The sequence below is a fragment of the Amblyomma mixtum genome, chromosome 4 (genome assembly GCF_055824585.1).
Source record: "Amblyomma mixtum isolate Tamu chromosome 4, ASM5582458v1, whole genome shotgun sequence".
NCBI lineage: Eukaryota > Metazoa > Arthropoda > Arachnida > Ixodida > Ixodidae > Amblyomma > Amblyomma mixtum.
This window is the reverse complement of record NC_143015.1, coordinates 64,747,932-64,766,281: the sequence shown is the minus strand read 5'-3', so window position 1 is coordinate 64,766,281 and position 18,350 is coordinate 64,747,932. Positions and strand designations below refer to the sequence as shown.

Genomic DNA, 18,350 nt, shown 5'->3' with positions numbered 1-18,350 from the left:
GCTGCTGGGGGTACATCAATACAGTCTATAGGGAATGGTGGCGGTGGTGGAATAACTAAGGGTGTTTCCAATGTACCATGGGTGCCAAGAATGCTGTTGTAGCCGGTGCTGGGGCAGCGGTTGTACACTCTGCATTGAATTCACCTATGATCCCGTATATAGCTGCCACGGCAATCCTTGCTACACTTCTAGTGGTTGTATTAAAATGACCAAGTATTCAACCAAGGAAAGCCATGTATTACCAAGCCTAGCCATCAATATGCTTCGCATCTGACTAGGCTTAACCTTAGCTAAGCCTCAGCCATTTATTTTTTTTTTATCCTGGTTTCTAGCAGCTAAAGGTTGCAGGACTGTAACATTTCAGTGGCCGAGTTGGTCCTCCTATAGACCGTTTACAGCGCGCAGTTCTTCCGTTTGAGACCAGATGGCGCCACACGTGCGCTTGGAACACGGCGCCATTACTGGCCTCGTAAGTCGCCGGCGTGTACGTTTCAACGCAGCAGTGGAAATTTCGCGGGTGGTTGCCGAATGTGTTCTTTCTACGATGTTAAAAGGTAGAGGAAACACGCGCTGTGTTGTGGATTGCAGGAATTGCGACAGAGAGTTAAAGGTGCGGGATGTGGCCGTTTGCAAGCTTCACGGAACCGAACTGGACAAGTAGGTAAAGCCAATGTTCGCGCCCATTCGACACGCATCCTTTCCGAACTGGCGAACGCAACAAACACGTTCGCGAGCGCTAGATAGCTAATAAAAAAAAGATTTCGATCTCGGAAAATCTCCGAGGGTAAGTGCACAACACAGCCGCATGAAGAAGCTGTTCCGCCACCGAAACCATGACGGCGTGCTTTCAGTTGTTGTGCACTGTCCTGAGTCCCCATTGATCGTAAGTGATGGTGTGTGGCCATTAGTAAAGGGAGCGCCCGAAGCCGAATTAGGAACGAAAAAAAAAAAGTCGACTTGCGCTCCTACATGCTGCTGCTGTTTATTGTGCACCGCACTGCCGTGCGAGCCGACAACGCTTACCCTCAGTCCGTGTATTACACGCTGTCTTGGTGCTACTGTTCAATTTCGCTCCAAGAAGCGCGGTTTCCGTGGACCGTATTCGGATTACAGCATTAGGTTTACGGCTGCTGTGCTGGGCGGTTGTCACTTGCTCGCGGTCCATGCGCGACAGTCACTAAAAGTGACTTCGCACGCTCAGAGTGAAGCTGATTAATTACATCCAAAGAGACCATGTCCGCATATCGAGCGTACCAAAATTTTTTATATGAGGCTGACGTTATTGTGAAATTGGTCTAGCATGAACGCGTTGCCATGCACACGCTATAACAATTATATCGCGGAATCCTCCGAAATGATTGCACGCCAGCTTGTGACGGCTGCTTGATGCATGGTACAGCTACCATGATAGTCAACCTTTGTGTGTCTATTTATTTTTGTCGCTTTTCTATGTTTAACCAACCAGTAGGAAATATTTCAGGTTTCCTAAGCACCGTTAACAGGTTGTAAACAAATGCATACGATGTGCATGTGAGCGTTTTACAGTAGTGTCTGCATGCAGGTACACAATAGGACAACGACCTGTAAGGCCGCAGGAACATTCAACCTTGCCGTTTTATATAATCACAATAAAAAAACATTAAGCAGAGCCTTCAGCGCATGCAAAGACAAGCATTCAGGCGATCTGTCCGTTGGCTCGAAGAGGCGGAGAGCTCAGCGGCTCTACGCGACATGAAGTCCTATCGCGTTTTCACGCCTGAAGTGATCAAATTAAGGTTCTCACATGTCCTTCCAAGCTTTGGCCACACCATAGTGTCGTCTTTCCTCTCCTCTAAAACCGTATCAGCCGAAACACTGCCTGTCGGAACCGAACCGTCCGACGCAGCAGCCTTCGGGACGAGGCGCGCACCGAGCGGTCAGGAGGCGAGTAATGGCGGCGTGATCACGTGATCAAAGATGGCAGCCCCCATGATACGGCGCTGTAAAGCGTCTATACCTACCACAGATAAAACGAGCCAACCCACGAAAGTCGAACACAGGTAAAACTGGAGTAGCTTTTGGAAACTTTCAACATACAGTACGTTAACAGTATGATTAACTTAATGAATAAATAAATAAACAAATAATCTTTATTCACAAAAGGCAGGAGTGTGTATCGGGTCAAGAGTCGCCCCGGTCCTTAGCGAAATTTTTCTCATATACGTGGATATTGACCTGGAGAGGGAACTATCGGGACTGCACCATAAGACCGTGAGATATTTGGACGGCTATCTGCTGTTAACAGACCGTGATCTCTGAGAAGCGCGCATGGCTGACATTTTGAAGGTGTTCAGAAAATGTGGTGCCAGGCTGGAATTCACTTTCGAGGCACCATCCGACGATGACTTGCAGTTCTTGGATTTGCGCTTCGTTCCCGGCCATGCCTGCTGGAAATACAACCCCAGATCAACAAAACCACTCCTTAGTTCCCACTCAAGTCATTTAAAAATTGTTAGAAACGGCACTGTCAGTTCCTACCTTCGGAATTCTATGACAAAATCCTGTCACCATGTTCTCAGCGACAGTTTCCAGTCAGGCGAAAATCGCAACTGGTCAAATTGGTTTAGGGAACAATTTCCCGGTTGATTCCAGTTGTTTCCAATTGGCTTCCAGCCGTGTTCCAGCTGCCGCCAACTGGAACCCAACTGGAGTCAACTGGGAAATTGTTCCCTAAACCAGTTTTACCAGTTACGATTTTCACCGGTAGCCCAAGTTTTACAGTAACAGAGGCCTGCTCTCGTTTGCTCAAGTGGGTGAAACAGCAGGACACTCAGCAAACCGGTGTCAACCAAAAGGAAAAAAAAAGAAGAAAGAAAAAGTTGCTGTTCTTCCTTACCTACATCGCATCACCCATGAGGTGAAAAATGGGGCAAGTCAATATGAAGTTAATGTAGCTATATCAGCTCCCATAAAACTAAAGCAGATACGTCCAGCAATCCAAAGGGAGAGGAACCGTCGGAAAGAAGGAAAGGTTGTTACATCGCGCACAGAAACAAGTTCGTCGCTTGTCGCAAAGGGGTTGTGTAAGAAATTCCACTCTCCTGCGGAGCCCGGCACATCGGGCAGACGTGACGTTGCTTAAATAAAAGGTTGCAGGAGCACAAAAGCAATCTAGACAATAACAAGGAACTTTCATACTTGGTAAGGCACTGTAAAAATTGTGAGGTAATGAAAAAGAAGAAGAAAAAATGCACAGCCATGTGGAGTAGCAAAAAGGTGCTTTGCCCGCACTCTGATCAGACCACGCGAGAAGTAATGGAAGCCTTCCATATCGGTCAAGAGCTAAAGTGTGTCAGCAAACCGCCAGTCACTCTCAGTTACAAAGAGATAGCTTTTCTTGGTGGCCTTTGAGCGTCGCATGCTTCTCTGCCTCATGTATTACCGATTTTAGTGTAACATATGTGATGTTCTTGTGTGTGTTTTTTCCTCTATAAGCACCAAGTGTTGCTAATAAAACCTTAGTTGAGAGTCAGCGCTCGTCCTGTGTCCTTCTTGTTCTTGTCCGACGTTGTTCGCGCTGTTTTACAAAAGATGATGTTAAATAACCGCGGTCACCAATTGAGTTTACTGGTGCCACTCTGTTGTCCAAAAGCTCATTATTTGCGCACAAGTTTATAATGATTTGTCTACAATTTTAACGCGATAGGGTTAAATGCCCCGTTCTTCAGAAAATCCGGTGTCGGCGCTGGCGTTGTCGGAGTTGTGAGCGAAAATATGGGAATTAACCCAATACACTTTTTTTTGCTGTTACTTTTGTGTCCGACAAGTTCCTATTTGATTTCCTGTTATTTGATAGCTACATAATTTAGGCTGACAACAGCGGCAGCAGCTTCTTGGCTTTCGTTAAAGTTGCACCGAAGATAAATGATTGCCGTAGCTTTCTAGAATTATCAATTGATTGATTGTAAAACATTTTATTCGCCGGGAAGAGCTTGGCAAGAGGTCGCGTTAAGTGGTCGAGAGTACATAGCCCTCGACGACTTTGTCAGCCCACTACACCGCCAAAACTTGCGTTCTGGGGCCAGAGCTAGCCAGCACGGTCTCCCACCGCTCGAGAGAAGGAGCTGTAACTAGATCACCCGGAGGTGGCTCTATTTTGCAGTCCCACAGGATGTGATCGTAGGTAGCACGTTGGCCAGTGTTTGCAGTTTGGGTTGTAAAGATCTGGATAAATGTGCGCGAGGAGTGATGGGGTGCGTATCGATCTCGTCTGTAGACGAGGCCACGTAACCTCTTGTTCTTTAGTAAGTCTTTTGTATCGAGGGGGGAAAATTCTCCTCCCTAATTTAAAATGATTGGTGAGATCATGATATGTGATCATGGAGTCCTTCGTGAAATTCAGGGAGCCAGACTCATCCACTGCCCGGTCGACGAAACCTCGGGCTTTATTGTGGGCTGCCTCGTTCCCCGGATTCCCCGAATGGGCTGGGACCCATATCAATTCGGAATAATTTGGTGAGAATTTGGTTGCGTTAAGGATTCTAAGGGATGTGTTTGTAATTCGCCCTTTAGCGAAATTATTGATACCCATTTTGGAATCGGTGATGATGATGCTCCCTTGGGTATGTGCTAGGGCGAGGGCTATAGCCGCCTCTTCTGCCGTTTCAGAGGATTTCGTTTTGATTGTCGCCGAGACGATGTGGTCACCATTCTCGTTCACAACCACAATTGCAAAGGCATTGGTATTTTTGTATTCTGCCGCATCTACATAAAGTGTTGCAGCGCACTGTCTGTATTTGTTATGTAAGGCTTTGGCTCGTGCTTGTCTTCTACCCTCATGGTGTAAGGGGTGCATGTTTTTGGGGAGTGGTTTGATTAGTAGGGCTGTCCTATAGTCGCGGGGTAAGTCTACTTTAGCATCGTTATTCGTAGGTTGAAAGTTAATTCCGAGCCTGGTAAGAATACTCCTGCCAGTTCTGGAATTGGCTAATCGCGCTGTTTGAGCCATTAAATGGGCTTCTTTCAGTTCATTGTAGGTGTTATGTATTCCTAACCTCATAAGCCTTTCGGTTGAGGCATTTAGTGGGAGTCCTAACGCAGCCTTATAGGCCTGCCGTATCATGCTATCCAATTTGTCCTTTTCTGCTTTCGAAAATTTGAGGTAAGGGGTGGCATAGAGTATCCTGCTTAGCGCAAAGGCCTGCACTAGGCGGCATAAACCTCTTTCCCTCACCCCTTGTCTGCGGTTAGCTATGCGGCGGATTAATCACGCCATCGCTTCTACCGTGCGTTTTAGCTTAGTGAGTGTGTCAGTATTCTTTCCATTTGTTTGTAAATACAACCCCAGTATTCTCATGCATGGTCTGTACCTTGTGGGGACGCCTTCGTCCCCTGCGTTTACTTTACCGCATTGCACCCCCTACTGTAGTTAGCTCCTCCGCGAGCGCACTCCTCTCGGTTCGGTTACTTTCAACTAACAGGGGAGGGCGCTCGCGTCGCAGCGACACCAGCGCGGATGGCGTTTTGCTGCGCGCGCGCGGGGGATAGCTGGCTCTCTTCTCCCTGGGACAGGGAAGCGTGTTGGACGTTCACGCGCAAAGCTCCGCTCTTCGCCGCGGGCGTCCTCGTGTGGAAACGTGTTCCCCTCAGCTCGTCCCGTCCGGCCTCGGAGATATTCCCTCTGCCCTACCGTGGGCGAACATTCGCTCGTAACCTTGCTGGTGAGTCGGACATCCTCGATTCCTCAGTGTATTTTGTTGCTAGCTGGCGTTATTGTTTTATAGCAATAAATGCCTTGTTTGTGTCAGCCAGTGTGTCGTTCCTTTGTTCCCGCAGAGCAAGGCCCGCCGTGGTCGGCGTGCGCTCGGTAGCGTACGCGACCACGGGGTGGGGTCCGCGCGGTTTTGAACTGTGTCAGCCGCGGTTAAACGGGGAGAACGGATTTATCTCCCCTATTTAAACCCCACAACCTCTTTGACAGATCGTCCATTAACATAGACGTTTATCTGCGGGGGGATGTCGTGGTACGCCTACCTCTTTGTTTACGACGGATCACGAAGAGTTCAGATTTTTGCTCAGAACAAGTAAGGCCGGATTCCCATGCGCATGCCCCAATGATGTCCACTGCTGCTTGGAGTGTGTCTTCTATGTAGCCTTCGCATCCTTTGGTTACCCAAAGTGTGATGTCATCTGCATAGAACGTGTGATGTAGGTCTGGTATTTGTGCCAGTTTGGGGGGGGACGCGATGGAAACAGACGCTATTTGCCACACTCCCTCCACCGCGTCCCAGTCTTCGGCCCATAACGCGACGGATCCAGACGCCAGAATAGCAACTAAAAGACCGCTTCCTACAAAAGAAGGCGAGGAATCCAAAAGAAAGGCCGAGGCTTCGGAAGCCGACACCCCGCAGCCGTCGAAAGCGCCTACCAAACTCAGGGCAGACATCAATACTCTGTCAGAGAGAACTAGCGCTATATCAACAGAACAAGCAACCTTCCAAGGCCTCGTTACTACCAAATTTGCAGAGATAGATATTCGCTTTGCAACACTAGATTGACAGGTATCCCAAATAGCCACCTGCATGCAGCAAATAATGGATAGGCTTACAACTATCGAGGCGAGCCTACCCCCCATCTTGGATCTGTCCACGACGCCACAACCATCTATAACCCAACATGGCACCACGCCAAAAATTTGAAATTTGGCAATGGAACTGCAGAGGCTTCCGCCGCAAGAGGGCCCACTTGCAGCTCCACATCCAACAAGCACCGTCTGTTCCAACCCCAGACGTGATTGCATTGCAAGAAGCTAGCGGCAGGGCTACACTGCCAGGCTATAAAGCATATCTGCCACCTCATTAGGATACTAGTAACGCAGCCGGCTCCTTCACAGTCACTCTGGTGCATAGAAATATCACCGCAGTTCAACATTTTATAAATGATTCGGAAGAAGATTACACCCTACTTGAAATAGTACCAAGGCAAAAAGGAGACTTAAATCTCTTCATCCTTAATGTATACAACCCGCCAAGAAACAAAGGCAATGGACTCCCACACTTGTTAATAAACACAGTAAAGCTGGCTGCTAGGGCTCAACTAATAATTGTGGGAGGCTTCAACGCTCAACACCCAGCATGGAGATATACCAAAGCAACTCCGAAAGGGAACCTGCTCTGGCAAATCATAGTCACTAGGGCTCACAACGCTAAACAACTCGAGCGACCACACACGCATGGGTAACAGTGTATGTGTAGACACATCTCCAGACTTATCCCTCTCTAAAAACGTCAAGGACGCAAAGTGGGTCAACACCGGGCAAAACCTTGGTAGTGATCACTTCATCCTTAGCATCACCTTCCCCACGACAAAACTTAAAAACAAAGCAAAAGAAATACGAACCACGGATTGGGACAAGTTCAGGCAACTTCGCGACAAAACAGCTCCAAAGGAGATCTCTAACCTTAGCGACTGGGTTATCTCCCTGAATGAGGATGTCAGCTACACTAGCGTTGTGGTGTCAGTTGAGAAGGAGGAGCAGATTGCAGACTCAAAACTGTTACACCTGTGGCAGGCACAAAAAGGCCTCCAAAAACGCTGGAAGAAGCAAAAACACAACAAGCGACTACGCAAAAAGATCGCTGAAATCGAGAGGCGAATCGAGGAACATACACTTACTCTCCAAACACAACAATGGAACCAAATATGTGAAAGCGTCAATGGACAGCTCGGAAATAAGAAGACATGGCATCTTCTAAGACACCTGCTCGACCCAGAACAAACACGTCCCGTGCAACAAAGTCAACTGTACAGACTCATACATAAATGTGAGGGTACAACTGAAGACCTAATCAAAGAGCTAGCAGAACGTTATCTAAACACGGATGATGGTACCACACAACCAGACTACCGGGGGACTCCTAATCCAAATTTAGACGCAGACATCACAGACGCAGAGGTCTGGTACGCAATTGGAAAACTGCGGACAACATCTGCGGCAGGACCAGACAAAGTAACAAATAAGACTCTGAGAACTTAGACGCAACGTCGATCGCGGCGGTTACAGACGTTATGAACAAATACTGGCATGCAGGCAACATACCACCAGAGTGGAAACACGCGAAAATCACTTTTATTCCTAAAGCGGGTAAGAAACTCAGCACTGAGAATCTACGCCCAATTTCATTAACATCATGCCTAGGCAAACCCATGGAGCATGTCATCCTCAATAGGCTCCAAAACTATGCGGAGGACATGAACCTCCTACCTGAAACAATGTTAGGATTCAGGGCCCAACTATCTACCCAGGACATACTCTTGCAGCTTAACAAGGACATAATTGAAGCTGACGAGGGAAAAGGAACGCAAGCAATATTGGGTTTAGACCTTGTTAAAGCTTTCGACAACGTCACCCACAAAGCCATTTTGACAAACTTGTCAGAAATCAACCCCGGAGAAAGGACGTACAACTACATCCGATCCTTCCTCACTAACAGAATAGCAGTGATAACGGTCGGAACAATAGAGTCTGCCCCAATCACACTAGGAAGTAAAGGGACGCCACAGGGCTCCGTCCTGTCCCCTTTCCTTTTTAACCTATCCCTGATCAAAATTCCCCCCAAACTGGCACAAATCGATTGATTGTAAAACATTTTATTCGCCGGGAAGAGCTTGGCAAGAGGTCGTGTTAAGTGGTCGAGAGTACATAGCCCTCGACGACTTTGTCAGCCCACTCCACCGCCAAAACTTGCGTTCTGGGGTCAGAGCTAGCCAGCACGGTCTCCCACCGCTCGAGAGAAGGAGCTTTAACTAGATCACCCGGAGGTGGCACAAATCGACTTCTTCTCGAAGCTGATGGTTCGAATTACGCGCCGAATTTGGCTATCAATATTTATTTGTATTTGTTTAAAAATTTGTCGTATACGCCTACAAAATGCAATAAAAAGGTAAATATGATGTATTTAAAAATAAATAATACATTTATTCAACTATTCATTCATTCAAAGTTAACACGCGTTAGCTTATATTAGCCACAGCCAGCCAGAAAGAAATTACTGGTTGCTATGGCAATTCTGATGCCCATCGCTTGGTAGATCCCAAATATGGCCACTGCGTAATGAAATATTACGTGATCTCGCCCTCGTGAAACTGCTACCGTGCTCCAGTCCCCGCGCGGTTATTCTCAGTCAAAACTCTTGAAAGTCACCAGTTTCCTTCTTTGAACGAATTTGCTCCGAGACCACTCGCTGACGCTGTTCAGCGGCGAGACTTTGGACTGCTTTCAGGGCGCTTGCGGCCCGGTTCCATGTGACTTGAACGCCGGATGCAGAATCAGTCACACAGCTGTGCGTGTCGCGGGAAAGTGTTGTTTGACGATGAACCGCTCTGGCTTCAACTAAAAGTGTTCCAGCACATCCTGTGCCCTTTAAGACCGCGGAGTGCGTTTTAAAACAGTAATGGCGCTAAGGAAACGTGGCGAAGCGAAGAAGCCCGCGGCCGGGTCGGCTTCGCCGGATGCCGGCTCAGCCTCGTCCACATCGTCTGCTGCGCCTGTGTTTCCTACTCGGCGAATCGTCGTGCGAATCGCCGTGTCCGTGGCGTTGCTGGCAGTCCTTTACATTCCAGCGAGGTGGAAGTCGGAGACGGTCACGGTGTTCGCCTCCCGAAGCGAAGTCTTGCCGATCAAATCCGAAACGGTGAAGTGCTCCGACGACTACGTCAAAGACCGCAGCCTATTCAAAGGTGCTCTTTTGAGGTGCTTCGGTTGGTTTTTATGCGTTGAAGGAAAGTACTCAGTGACGAATAGTAGAAGCTGTAACTTTATTGAAAGAGAGAGAGAATTGGTTTTTCAGGAAAGGAAATTGCGCAGTATCGTGTGTCCGATCTCGGTGGACACCTGAACCGCGCCGTAAGGGAAGGGATAAAGGAAGGAGTGAGAGAAGAAAGAGGTGCCGTAGTGGAGGGCTCCGGAATAATTTCGGCCTCCTGATCTTTAACTCTGCACTGAAATCGCACAGCACACGGGCGCCTTTTGCATTTCGCCTCCGTCGAAACGCTGCCGCAGCGGTTGGGTTCGAACTCGGGAACTCTGGCTCAGTAGCCAGGTGCTCTAACCACTGAGCCACCGCGGCGGGTCGCACAAGTTGTTAAAAGTGAAATCCTGCAAATCAGCTGCTAACACCGGAATGTCATATATTTCATTATCTTAACTTGATCCTAGTGCGTGCGTGCAGTTGGCTTTCCGGGGCATATTTGTCGTGTGGTCATGGGTGGGCGGGAAAGTTACGAATGTTTCATTGTGCAAGAGAGGAATTATCCGGGACAGTTGGTATATCACATAAAATTAGCAGCGAACAGACAGGACAGAACATTGAAGACCACACCACAGCGCTGGTGCGTGTCTATTTTATATTTCATTGTTCACCGCCTGTAACCTTTCGTTTCTTAAGGCATCTGTTATAGATGCCCTCTGCGTCTTTGCAAACTACTGCCTCACCTGCCATTCGCAATTGTCATGTTAACGTCTGGCGTAAACTCGTAAAGGACATTGTGGCATGCCATGCCGATACCATTGTAATTTTGTGGTTTTATTGCATGCTGTCAATTCCCATCACGCAGACTGTGCACCCATTAAGTGCGGAAGAGTCGTATCCGACAGTGTAGTCACAGACGAAGAGAGCAGTGCACTGTTGAGGTGAGTAAGCTTTTCAATTCAGTCTTGTGCCTAAAGAGCACAAGTTTGTTTTGGGCACAAATGTGGAATATTTTTCTTCATGATATTTTGGAGAAGTTAGTGGTATTTCTTGTGTAGGCCTGCAGGTAAATTACTATATGTATGGTCTAGTTTTCCGTAGTACCACAGCTGAGGAGTGATAATAAATGGAGAGAGCGAATTTTCGTCCTCTTTGTAGACAGGGATGCACTGAACATTCAAATCTTAGTTATGTTATGTAGCCATAGTGTACACGAATGTTTCCATAAATATTCTGCAATGAAATTGCATCTTTTATAAGTGAAAATTTTTTTTCTTTCTTCCTGCCTTCCAGCCTAGCAAAAAGAGGCCTGGCACTGAGTCGTTCTGATGGGGGAGCATCAATTTTGGACCTCCATTCTGGATCTATTTCTCTCGGGAAAAAGTTTGTCAATGTCTACAGGCAAGCTGATTTTTCACTTTATTTCCAAGTATTAAACTCATTGGTCCTCCAAGATGGCCACATATTGCTTTGGTATTCGATTTCCTTACTGCTGTATTTCAGCAAGCTTCATATGTTCTTTGTCCCCAGGCTTCTTGAGAACAAAGGCACCACACTATTCTCCGACAATGACTTGAAAGTCTACAAGTGAGTTCATCTTCTGTCTGCCACTAGACATAGTTTGCACGGTCTTCAGCACAAACCTTGTTACCATTCATATGCATTTGCCCTATGATATGTATAATCTACCAACCTGTGGAAGTGGACTGGACAATCTAATTTTTAGCTAGCCATGAAACTCTTCTCGATTGTCATCAAAACAGAACTGTTGCCCCCCCCTCCCTCCAACACGTGGTTTGCCGTGACATCATACTTCTTTTATTTTGAGTTCTGAGAGGATGATCTTGCATGAACCTTGCTCGCTGCTAGTTCTAAGCCTAAGCTGCTTGTTTTATTGTAGGCAGAGTCCCTTAAGTCTCGAGTTGTCAAGATAGCTTGTACAAGAAATTAGGTTGTATAGGGCTGCTTTTGCTGGTGTGAAATGGCATGGATTGAAAGCTTGATGCATACTGCTAAGCAAACTGGTAGCCAGGACATGGTGTGATAATTACCACAGTATTTCAGCGTGCATAATTTAACCATTCTTAAACGACTTCTTTTATAGATATAGAACAGATGTGCAACAAAATTTTGTGCTTTTGCAAACTCTTTCCTCTTCTACCATTTATGATACTCATCATTGTGAGTAATGTTTTGCCATGTCTGACAGAAATGGACATGTGACAGCTTAAGGTCTTCATAGTCTGTGTTGACAGTGCACAGGGCTTCTTTGCAAGTGATTAGAAAATTCACACAGTTCTCACCCTCAGGAGCAAGAAATTCCTCTCGTTCTTAGTTGCTTCAGCATTGAAGCTGCAGAAGCACTACAGGAACCACAAACCATGTCTCCTGACAACTGCATTAGCAGCGTGTGAATTGGCCTGCCTGCTTTTGATGTTCTTCATATAGTTGTGCTTCCCAGCTTAGTGCTGACTAGCACTGGGCTTTTATTTATTTATGCATTTATTTTTCAAATGGCATACTGCAGGCAGGTCAAGGACAAGATTCGAAGCCTCATCGGGTTCCAGTTTGGTGTCAGACCTGAGCTCCTGCACCTGACGCATCCGACCTTCTTCTCGGAAATGACGGCTCGGCCGGCTGTCACCGTGCATGACGAATACTGGCACGTGCACATCGACAAGGTCAGTTGTCAGGGCTCGCTTGTGATACAGTTACCGCCAACTGTTTGAATCAACGTTTAAAGGAAAAAAAAAGCAGTGTTGAAAAACTTCTTGCTGGGCGAGTTGGTGCATAGCTTTCTTGGGATGGCGTTGCGCACACAAACAAACATACACAAGAAGGAGCAGAAGATGACAGATAGATGGCGCTCTATCTGTCATCTTCTGCTCTTTCCTGTGCACGTTTTTTTGTGTGCGCAACACCATCCAGCATGTGTATGTGTCAGTACTGGAAAAAAAGATGCTTAGAATAATATATGGGTTACCCTACGGACACACAACCAGGCACTTGTTTACCACATTCAGCATTGTAAACGTCCAGAAAATATATATTTACAGGTTAATGAAATCTTACATAACTGAACAAAAAGCCTACTTAAACACAATTACCCACAACGTCACAAACCACACTGGTCTGTACCTGTTACACGAACAAATTACGGACACCAAATGCTTAATTACCGTCTCCTGCTACTTTTAAACATATTTATTGACTCAAACATTGATGTCCTTCATATTCCGTTTTTCACTGTACGTGATTTTATAATTCAAAGCTTGTAATTATACTAATTCTTATTCATAAGCAGCACTAACACCACTTTTAGATTCAAGCCTTGCGTTGTGTTATTTTTTTTTATTTACTGAGTGTGTTAATGTTGTATTACGTGTTGTTAATTCTTTTGTTGCACTTTTCTTTTTGATTTTTTTGTTTTGCTGCATGTGTGCAGTATGTACAGAGCGGAATGTGTCTTGCTGCATGCCACTGCCTGAGGTGGTGAGAACTTAGTCAAGCGTCCTCGCTTTTTTTCTCACCACCTCCATCATATGTTATGATGGAAATAAACATTATTATTATTATTATCCCAAGAAAAAAGCAGTGTGAGTGGTGTTAGAAGATAACTGCATTGGAAACAGCTCAGCAAGCAGTCAAGGTGCACAACTTAGAAACTTGGAACACAACTTGCCTTCCGAGGTACGATTGCCACCACCTCCGGAGAGCAGGTTTGCAGGTTGTGAAGACAGGCCCATCTCAGACTCATGGAGAGCACATCGCTGATTCACTGCTGCTGTTCACATATTTACTGCATCTGACTGCCACAGTGGAAGACATGTTGAAGAAGGGGGAGAATTTTTCAGTCTAGCTCTCACTGCCACATCCTAACGCTCAGATGTGGCAGGGGGTTAAACTATTTTTTGGTTTTTGATTCAACCTATCTTTTTCAAGATTACACTACAAGGTAAGGTGAAGATTCATTTTCTCTGTTTTTCTGATTGATTTCCAGGTTCACAAAGTGTAGACCTGTGGACCCTCAAATACACAAGTCGAATACACATGCTTTGTTTTCAGAGCACACATACGCATGCTGTGAACTGATAAACAGCATTCTCAGCTTGCATTACTGCACCTAAATTGAGCACTGTCAACTCCGTGCACATCTACCCGCTGTTGCCTTGCAGGAGCAGTATGGATCATTCCACTACACCTCGCTGCTGTACCTGACAGACTACAGCGCAGACTTTGGCGGAGGCCGTCTGTTTTTTGTGGATAGCGTGAGAGGCAACGCCACAGTGGAGCCAAAGAGAGGTAAGTCAGTGGAGCGCAGTTTTCACAGCGCCCTTTGATGCCTTTGTTAAAAGCATCCAGCCAGCCTACTTTGGACAGCATTCAGAGAATAGCTGAGCTGTGTGGCGATGTTCTTTTGACACAACTCTGCATGGTTTAAAAAATTATGTGGATGGTCTCCTTCATTGCTAATGCTTTGGAAAGTGCTGTCAGACCAGGTACGGCTGACAACGTTGAGGGTTGTGGGAAAACATTATTGCATTTACATGGTGGCGGTAGTTGGTATAATTGCACTTTGCAACGGTGAAGAGAATTCTGACTGTTCCTGCACTACTTGTTGCGTCGTTTATTTTTACTATTGCCCTTTATATGTTTTCTTTTTGTTTGCTGAAAGCCTGACTTCATGTACAGTGTCATGACTACCTTTGCAAGTTGTGCCATTAAAAATTGGGGTGAGCCATGGTCAGTGTAAGCGTGCAATGCTGCAGCAGAGCGGTGTGAGAGTGGCAAAGTTCTTTCCTTCCGACTGTGAAGTGCTTTGTGGGATTTTTGTTATCATAAATTACTCACAATTAATGCAATATGTACATTAAAATGCCTGTGTAAGCGATGTTTCAGTTGATAGTGCAGATCAGAAGACAACCTTTTCCTTGCCATAAGATGAATAAGATGTTCCCTAGAGCTGATGTCGGTTCACGTTTGCCTTTGACCCATGTCTTTCAGTATTCCCTGCGTGCATGTGTGACGCAGCTCTTATAATCAGCATGCCAGTTGTGAGTGCAGTGTTCATCCACGTGTTTTCTTATTGTGCACATGGTTCTTGCACTGCAGTAGCGTTTTAAGTATGCAGCCATCATCATCATCAGCCTAACTACGCCCACTGCAGGGCAAAGGCCTCTCCCATGCAGCCAACTTGCCCATAAGCTTGTTGTACTCAGCACTTTATCGATATTGTGACCGCTTGTTTACCTTCTAGACTGCTCTTTTACACACAGTCACCAACAATACGAACCCTTAATATGACCTGTTTCGGGGTTGCTCCTGCATGTGTAAACTATGTGCATTCATGACAATAAACGTCTTTATTTTTATTGTTCTTGGATCTAAATTCACATCTGCGACGTACACCTTTTTTTATAGGTCGAGTCCTGGCCTTCACGTCTGGCTCAGAAAACCCGCACTTTGTGGAGAAAGTGGACAGGGGTGTACGGTACGCGCTGACCGTGTCATTTTCCTGCGACCCTTCAAAAGCCATTCAGGACCCAGGCAGACCAAAACAGAGCACCTGAAGTGTGTCTTACCGCAAGCGTGACATGGTGTGCGACCAAGACAATACCGGTGCGGATGAGATGAGAATGTGTGGGCGGTTTTTTCACGGCAACATTCCAGAGAGTTTGTTATATGCGCTAACTGTTCTAGCACTGTGAAGAATGACTGATTCAAATGCTCCTGCTGCCTAAATCGTTGGTACGCAGTCCTGTACACGTGTCTTGCTGTGGTGCCGTGGGTTCTAATTGGTACCCAGTTTTAGGGCAGTTTTCTGCACAATTTTTTTGCTAACGAATTGAGATGCACTTTTTATGCATATATTAAACTGTTAACATACTGATTTATATGGGAAAGAACCGTGGTAATGCCTGCTGGCAAGACCAAGTGTCAGCCAAACTGTGATGAAAGCTGCAGACGTTTTGCCTTACTGTCAACAGATGGCGCCACTTTACTGAGCTGAAAAATTCCAAGTTTTCTGCTGTGCATTCATGCACAACTTATTGTGCGATTTGTTCTGAATATAAAATGAACAAGTTCTTACACGTCTTAACGGACATGGTGGAATACGAAGCATGCCTCCAAATGCGATCTCGGTGCAAAACTTTAATGCAAGCAAGGCAGTTGCTTACAAAGGACAAGCTTTTATACATGACGGCAGAATTGCTACACATGCTGCTTATCACAGGAGGTGTAATGAAGTATTTTTTTTATCTATCCATGACAAGCGAGGCCTGATGACTTGCTTGTCTAGCACAGGACGATAACGCTATTCTTTGCTTCAGTGCAGTACGGGTTGCGTTGTTCCATTGCCCTCGGTGATCAAGATTCTGTTGTTACGATGCTACTCCGTTAAAAAATGTGCCATGTTTCTTTTGTACCGTTGTGAGCCTTTACTGCATTGGAAACATGGCTCGCCTGCAGTCTTGCTTCCTTGGTTGAAACCTGCAGCAGTTTGTCCTTAAGTGATCTATGTATTTACTAGGAGCTGCAATAACGATCAAATCGGTTTTTCAGCACAGTCCATTTCAATAATTTTACAGTATTAGCATAATTGCATGCATACTCCTTTTCAAGGTGTAGTATTTAGTACATTCCACATTAATAAAAGTATTTTTACTTGTTTCCAATTGTTTTTTGATGTAATTGCCTGCACACCATTCTTCACTGCAGTGTATGTGTGCCCTATTAACAAAAGTATTTTCCCAATTGGTAAGTAGTCTATCAGCAATCTCTGAATGATACAGGTGGTCCAATTGGAATGGTTTGTTTTTTCTAATCTGCTTTTTTGTTGTCCCAAGCGTTGGCCTGCCAGCTTTACTCAGCCATCATGATAGTTCAGAAATAGCTGGAAGATTGATCTATGATTACCCATTTGTATATCCGGGTACAACTTAAGTCTGCAGTGAAGCTCCCGCACACATTCGGCCTCTGCGCACAGAATTACTCCACGACATAAAAGTAGTCCATTGATAAAAGTTTTCTTGTAACCTAATCGGAAAGCTAATCACAAGGAGAAAAAATTATAAGATCTAGAATTCTTATACCTGGCTTGTTTAATAAAGTAAAGCATTCAAAAGCTGGTTTAGTTTATACTGTTGCAATTGGCTAGCGGAGTAATACAGGACGGCTCAGACTGTGACCCATTGTTAAAGGTGCACTGAAGAGGAATCTGAACTCGTCTTTTTGCCGCGGCAACTCGATCTGCACGTTCCGAGCATTCTTAGAAACTTCGATTTATTGCCCCGTGTGGCTGATTTTTCTAATTAAATCAAATTAACGTCCGGCTCCCGCCTTTTTTTCTTTAATTCTCCCTCGTACGGTGGGCAGAGTCGGCCAACGCTTGGAGTGCCTTTCACCCAGTCTCGTGGTGGCTTGCCGCTCTGCCATCGGCGGAGTAATACGTAGTAGTCCGTAGAAGCAAATAGTCCGCGCATATTTTTATTTCTTCGGGCTTATTTTGCGGCTATATTATCTGTGAATGAAACTATTTATTCATGGAAACCTAAAAAACAAAATAGAGCGAAAGCAAAGCCTCCACGGAGCTGGCTGCAAGGCACTCCACTCGTTGGTCGACTCCGCCCACCGTACGAGGGACGTTAATTCGATTTAATTAGGAAAATCAGCCACACAGGGCAATACATCGCAGTTTCTAAGAATGCTCAGAACGTGCAGATCGAGTTCCCGTGGCAAAAAGATGAGTTCAGATTCCTCTCCAGTGCACCTTTAACAACTGATGTTTTTTATAAGTTGTATCCTACTGTAGTGGGCACATATCAGATGGTAGATGCGAGAACATCCACATAACAGACCCCTGAAATTCACTCTCCTACTATCATTACTGTCTGTACGAAGTAACTAGTAACTACAGTCAAGCCCACTTATAACAATATTGAAGTGCCATAGAAATACCATTGCCATAACCAATAATTGTTATAACAGGGTTGTGCCGAAAAAAAGAAGAGAACAAATTTCAGAGCATTTATTGACAGTAAATACCTGGAGGGGTTTGACTGCTCTAATGCCTGTAAAAGCGGGTTAATTCGAACTTCAGGGAACCAGAACAATGTTCACCGTTTACCGATGACCAAAGCACCGCCAACACTGCGCCACCGGGAGCTTCGCGCACCTCCACGTCACAGGAATCAAGCCGGCTTTTTGGAAGCTATTCTTATGGGAGATTCAAGAAGCATGCAGAACTAAGGGTGCGGTGACACCTGACAAGAGAAAAACCGCGCTGGCTGCACGCACGCACACTGCACCGACTGATTGGGGGTACGCATGGTGCACATAGCCAATGCAGCAATGCAGCAGCTCTCCTGACGCGATGACGCCTGCCTCTTTGTTTTCGTGGCATTGCTGCGCCAGCTTAGTCCATTGGTCGGCCCCACACATGCACGCTTTTGTGTTGTAAGCATGGTTTTGCTGGTGTGGTTGTAGCATTTCCTTGGTTTTTTTCCTATTACGGTTGACACTCAATGAAAAGATTTGATTGCTATAACCAATAATGTGCCTTGACAGCATTGCTATAAGCAGTTTATTTTACCATAGAACACATGGAAAAGCTGATGGTGC

The 18,350-nt window shown here is 45.8% G+C and overlaps 1 protein-coding gene across 1 annotated transcript; it reads left to right on the top strand.

Annotated features, from left to right (window-relative positions):
- The first annotated feature begins 9,076 nt into the window (after positions 1-9,076).
- On the top strand, positions 9,077-16,400 carry LOC149346634 (2-oxoglutarate and iron-dependent oxygenase domain-containing protein 3-like). The gene is made up of 7 exons (XM_089586552.1): positions 9,077-9,717; positions 10,594-10,669; positions 11,022-11,129; positions 11,259-11,315; positions 12,256-12,409; positions 13,904-14,030; positions 15,150-16,400. Exons 1-7 carry the CDS (start codon positions 9,432-9,434, stop codon positions 15,296-15,298), a joined length of 957 nt encoding a protein of 318 aa, XP_089442678.1. The 5' UTR covers positions 9,077-9,431; the 3' UTR covers positions 15,299-16,400.
- Positions 16,401-18,350: the final 1,950 nt, after the last annotated feature.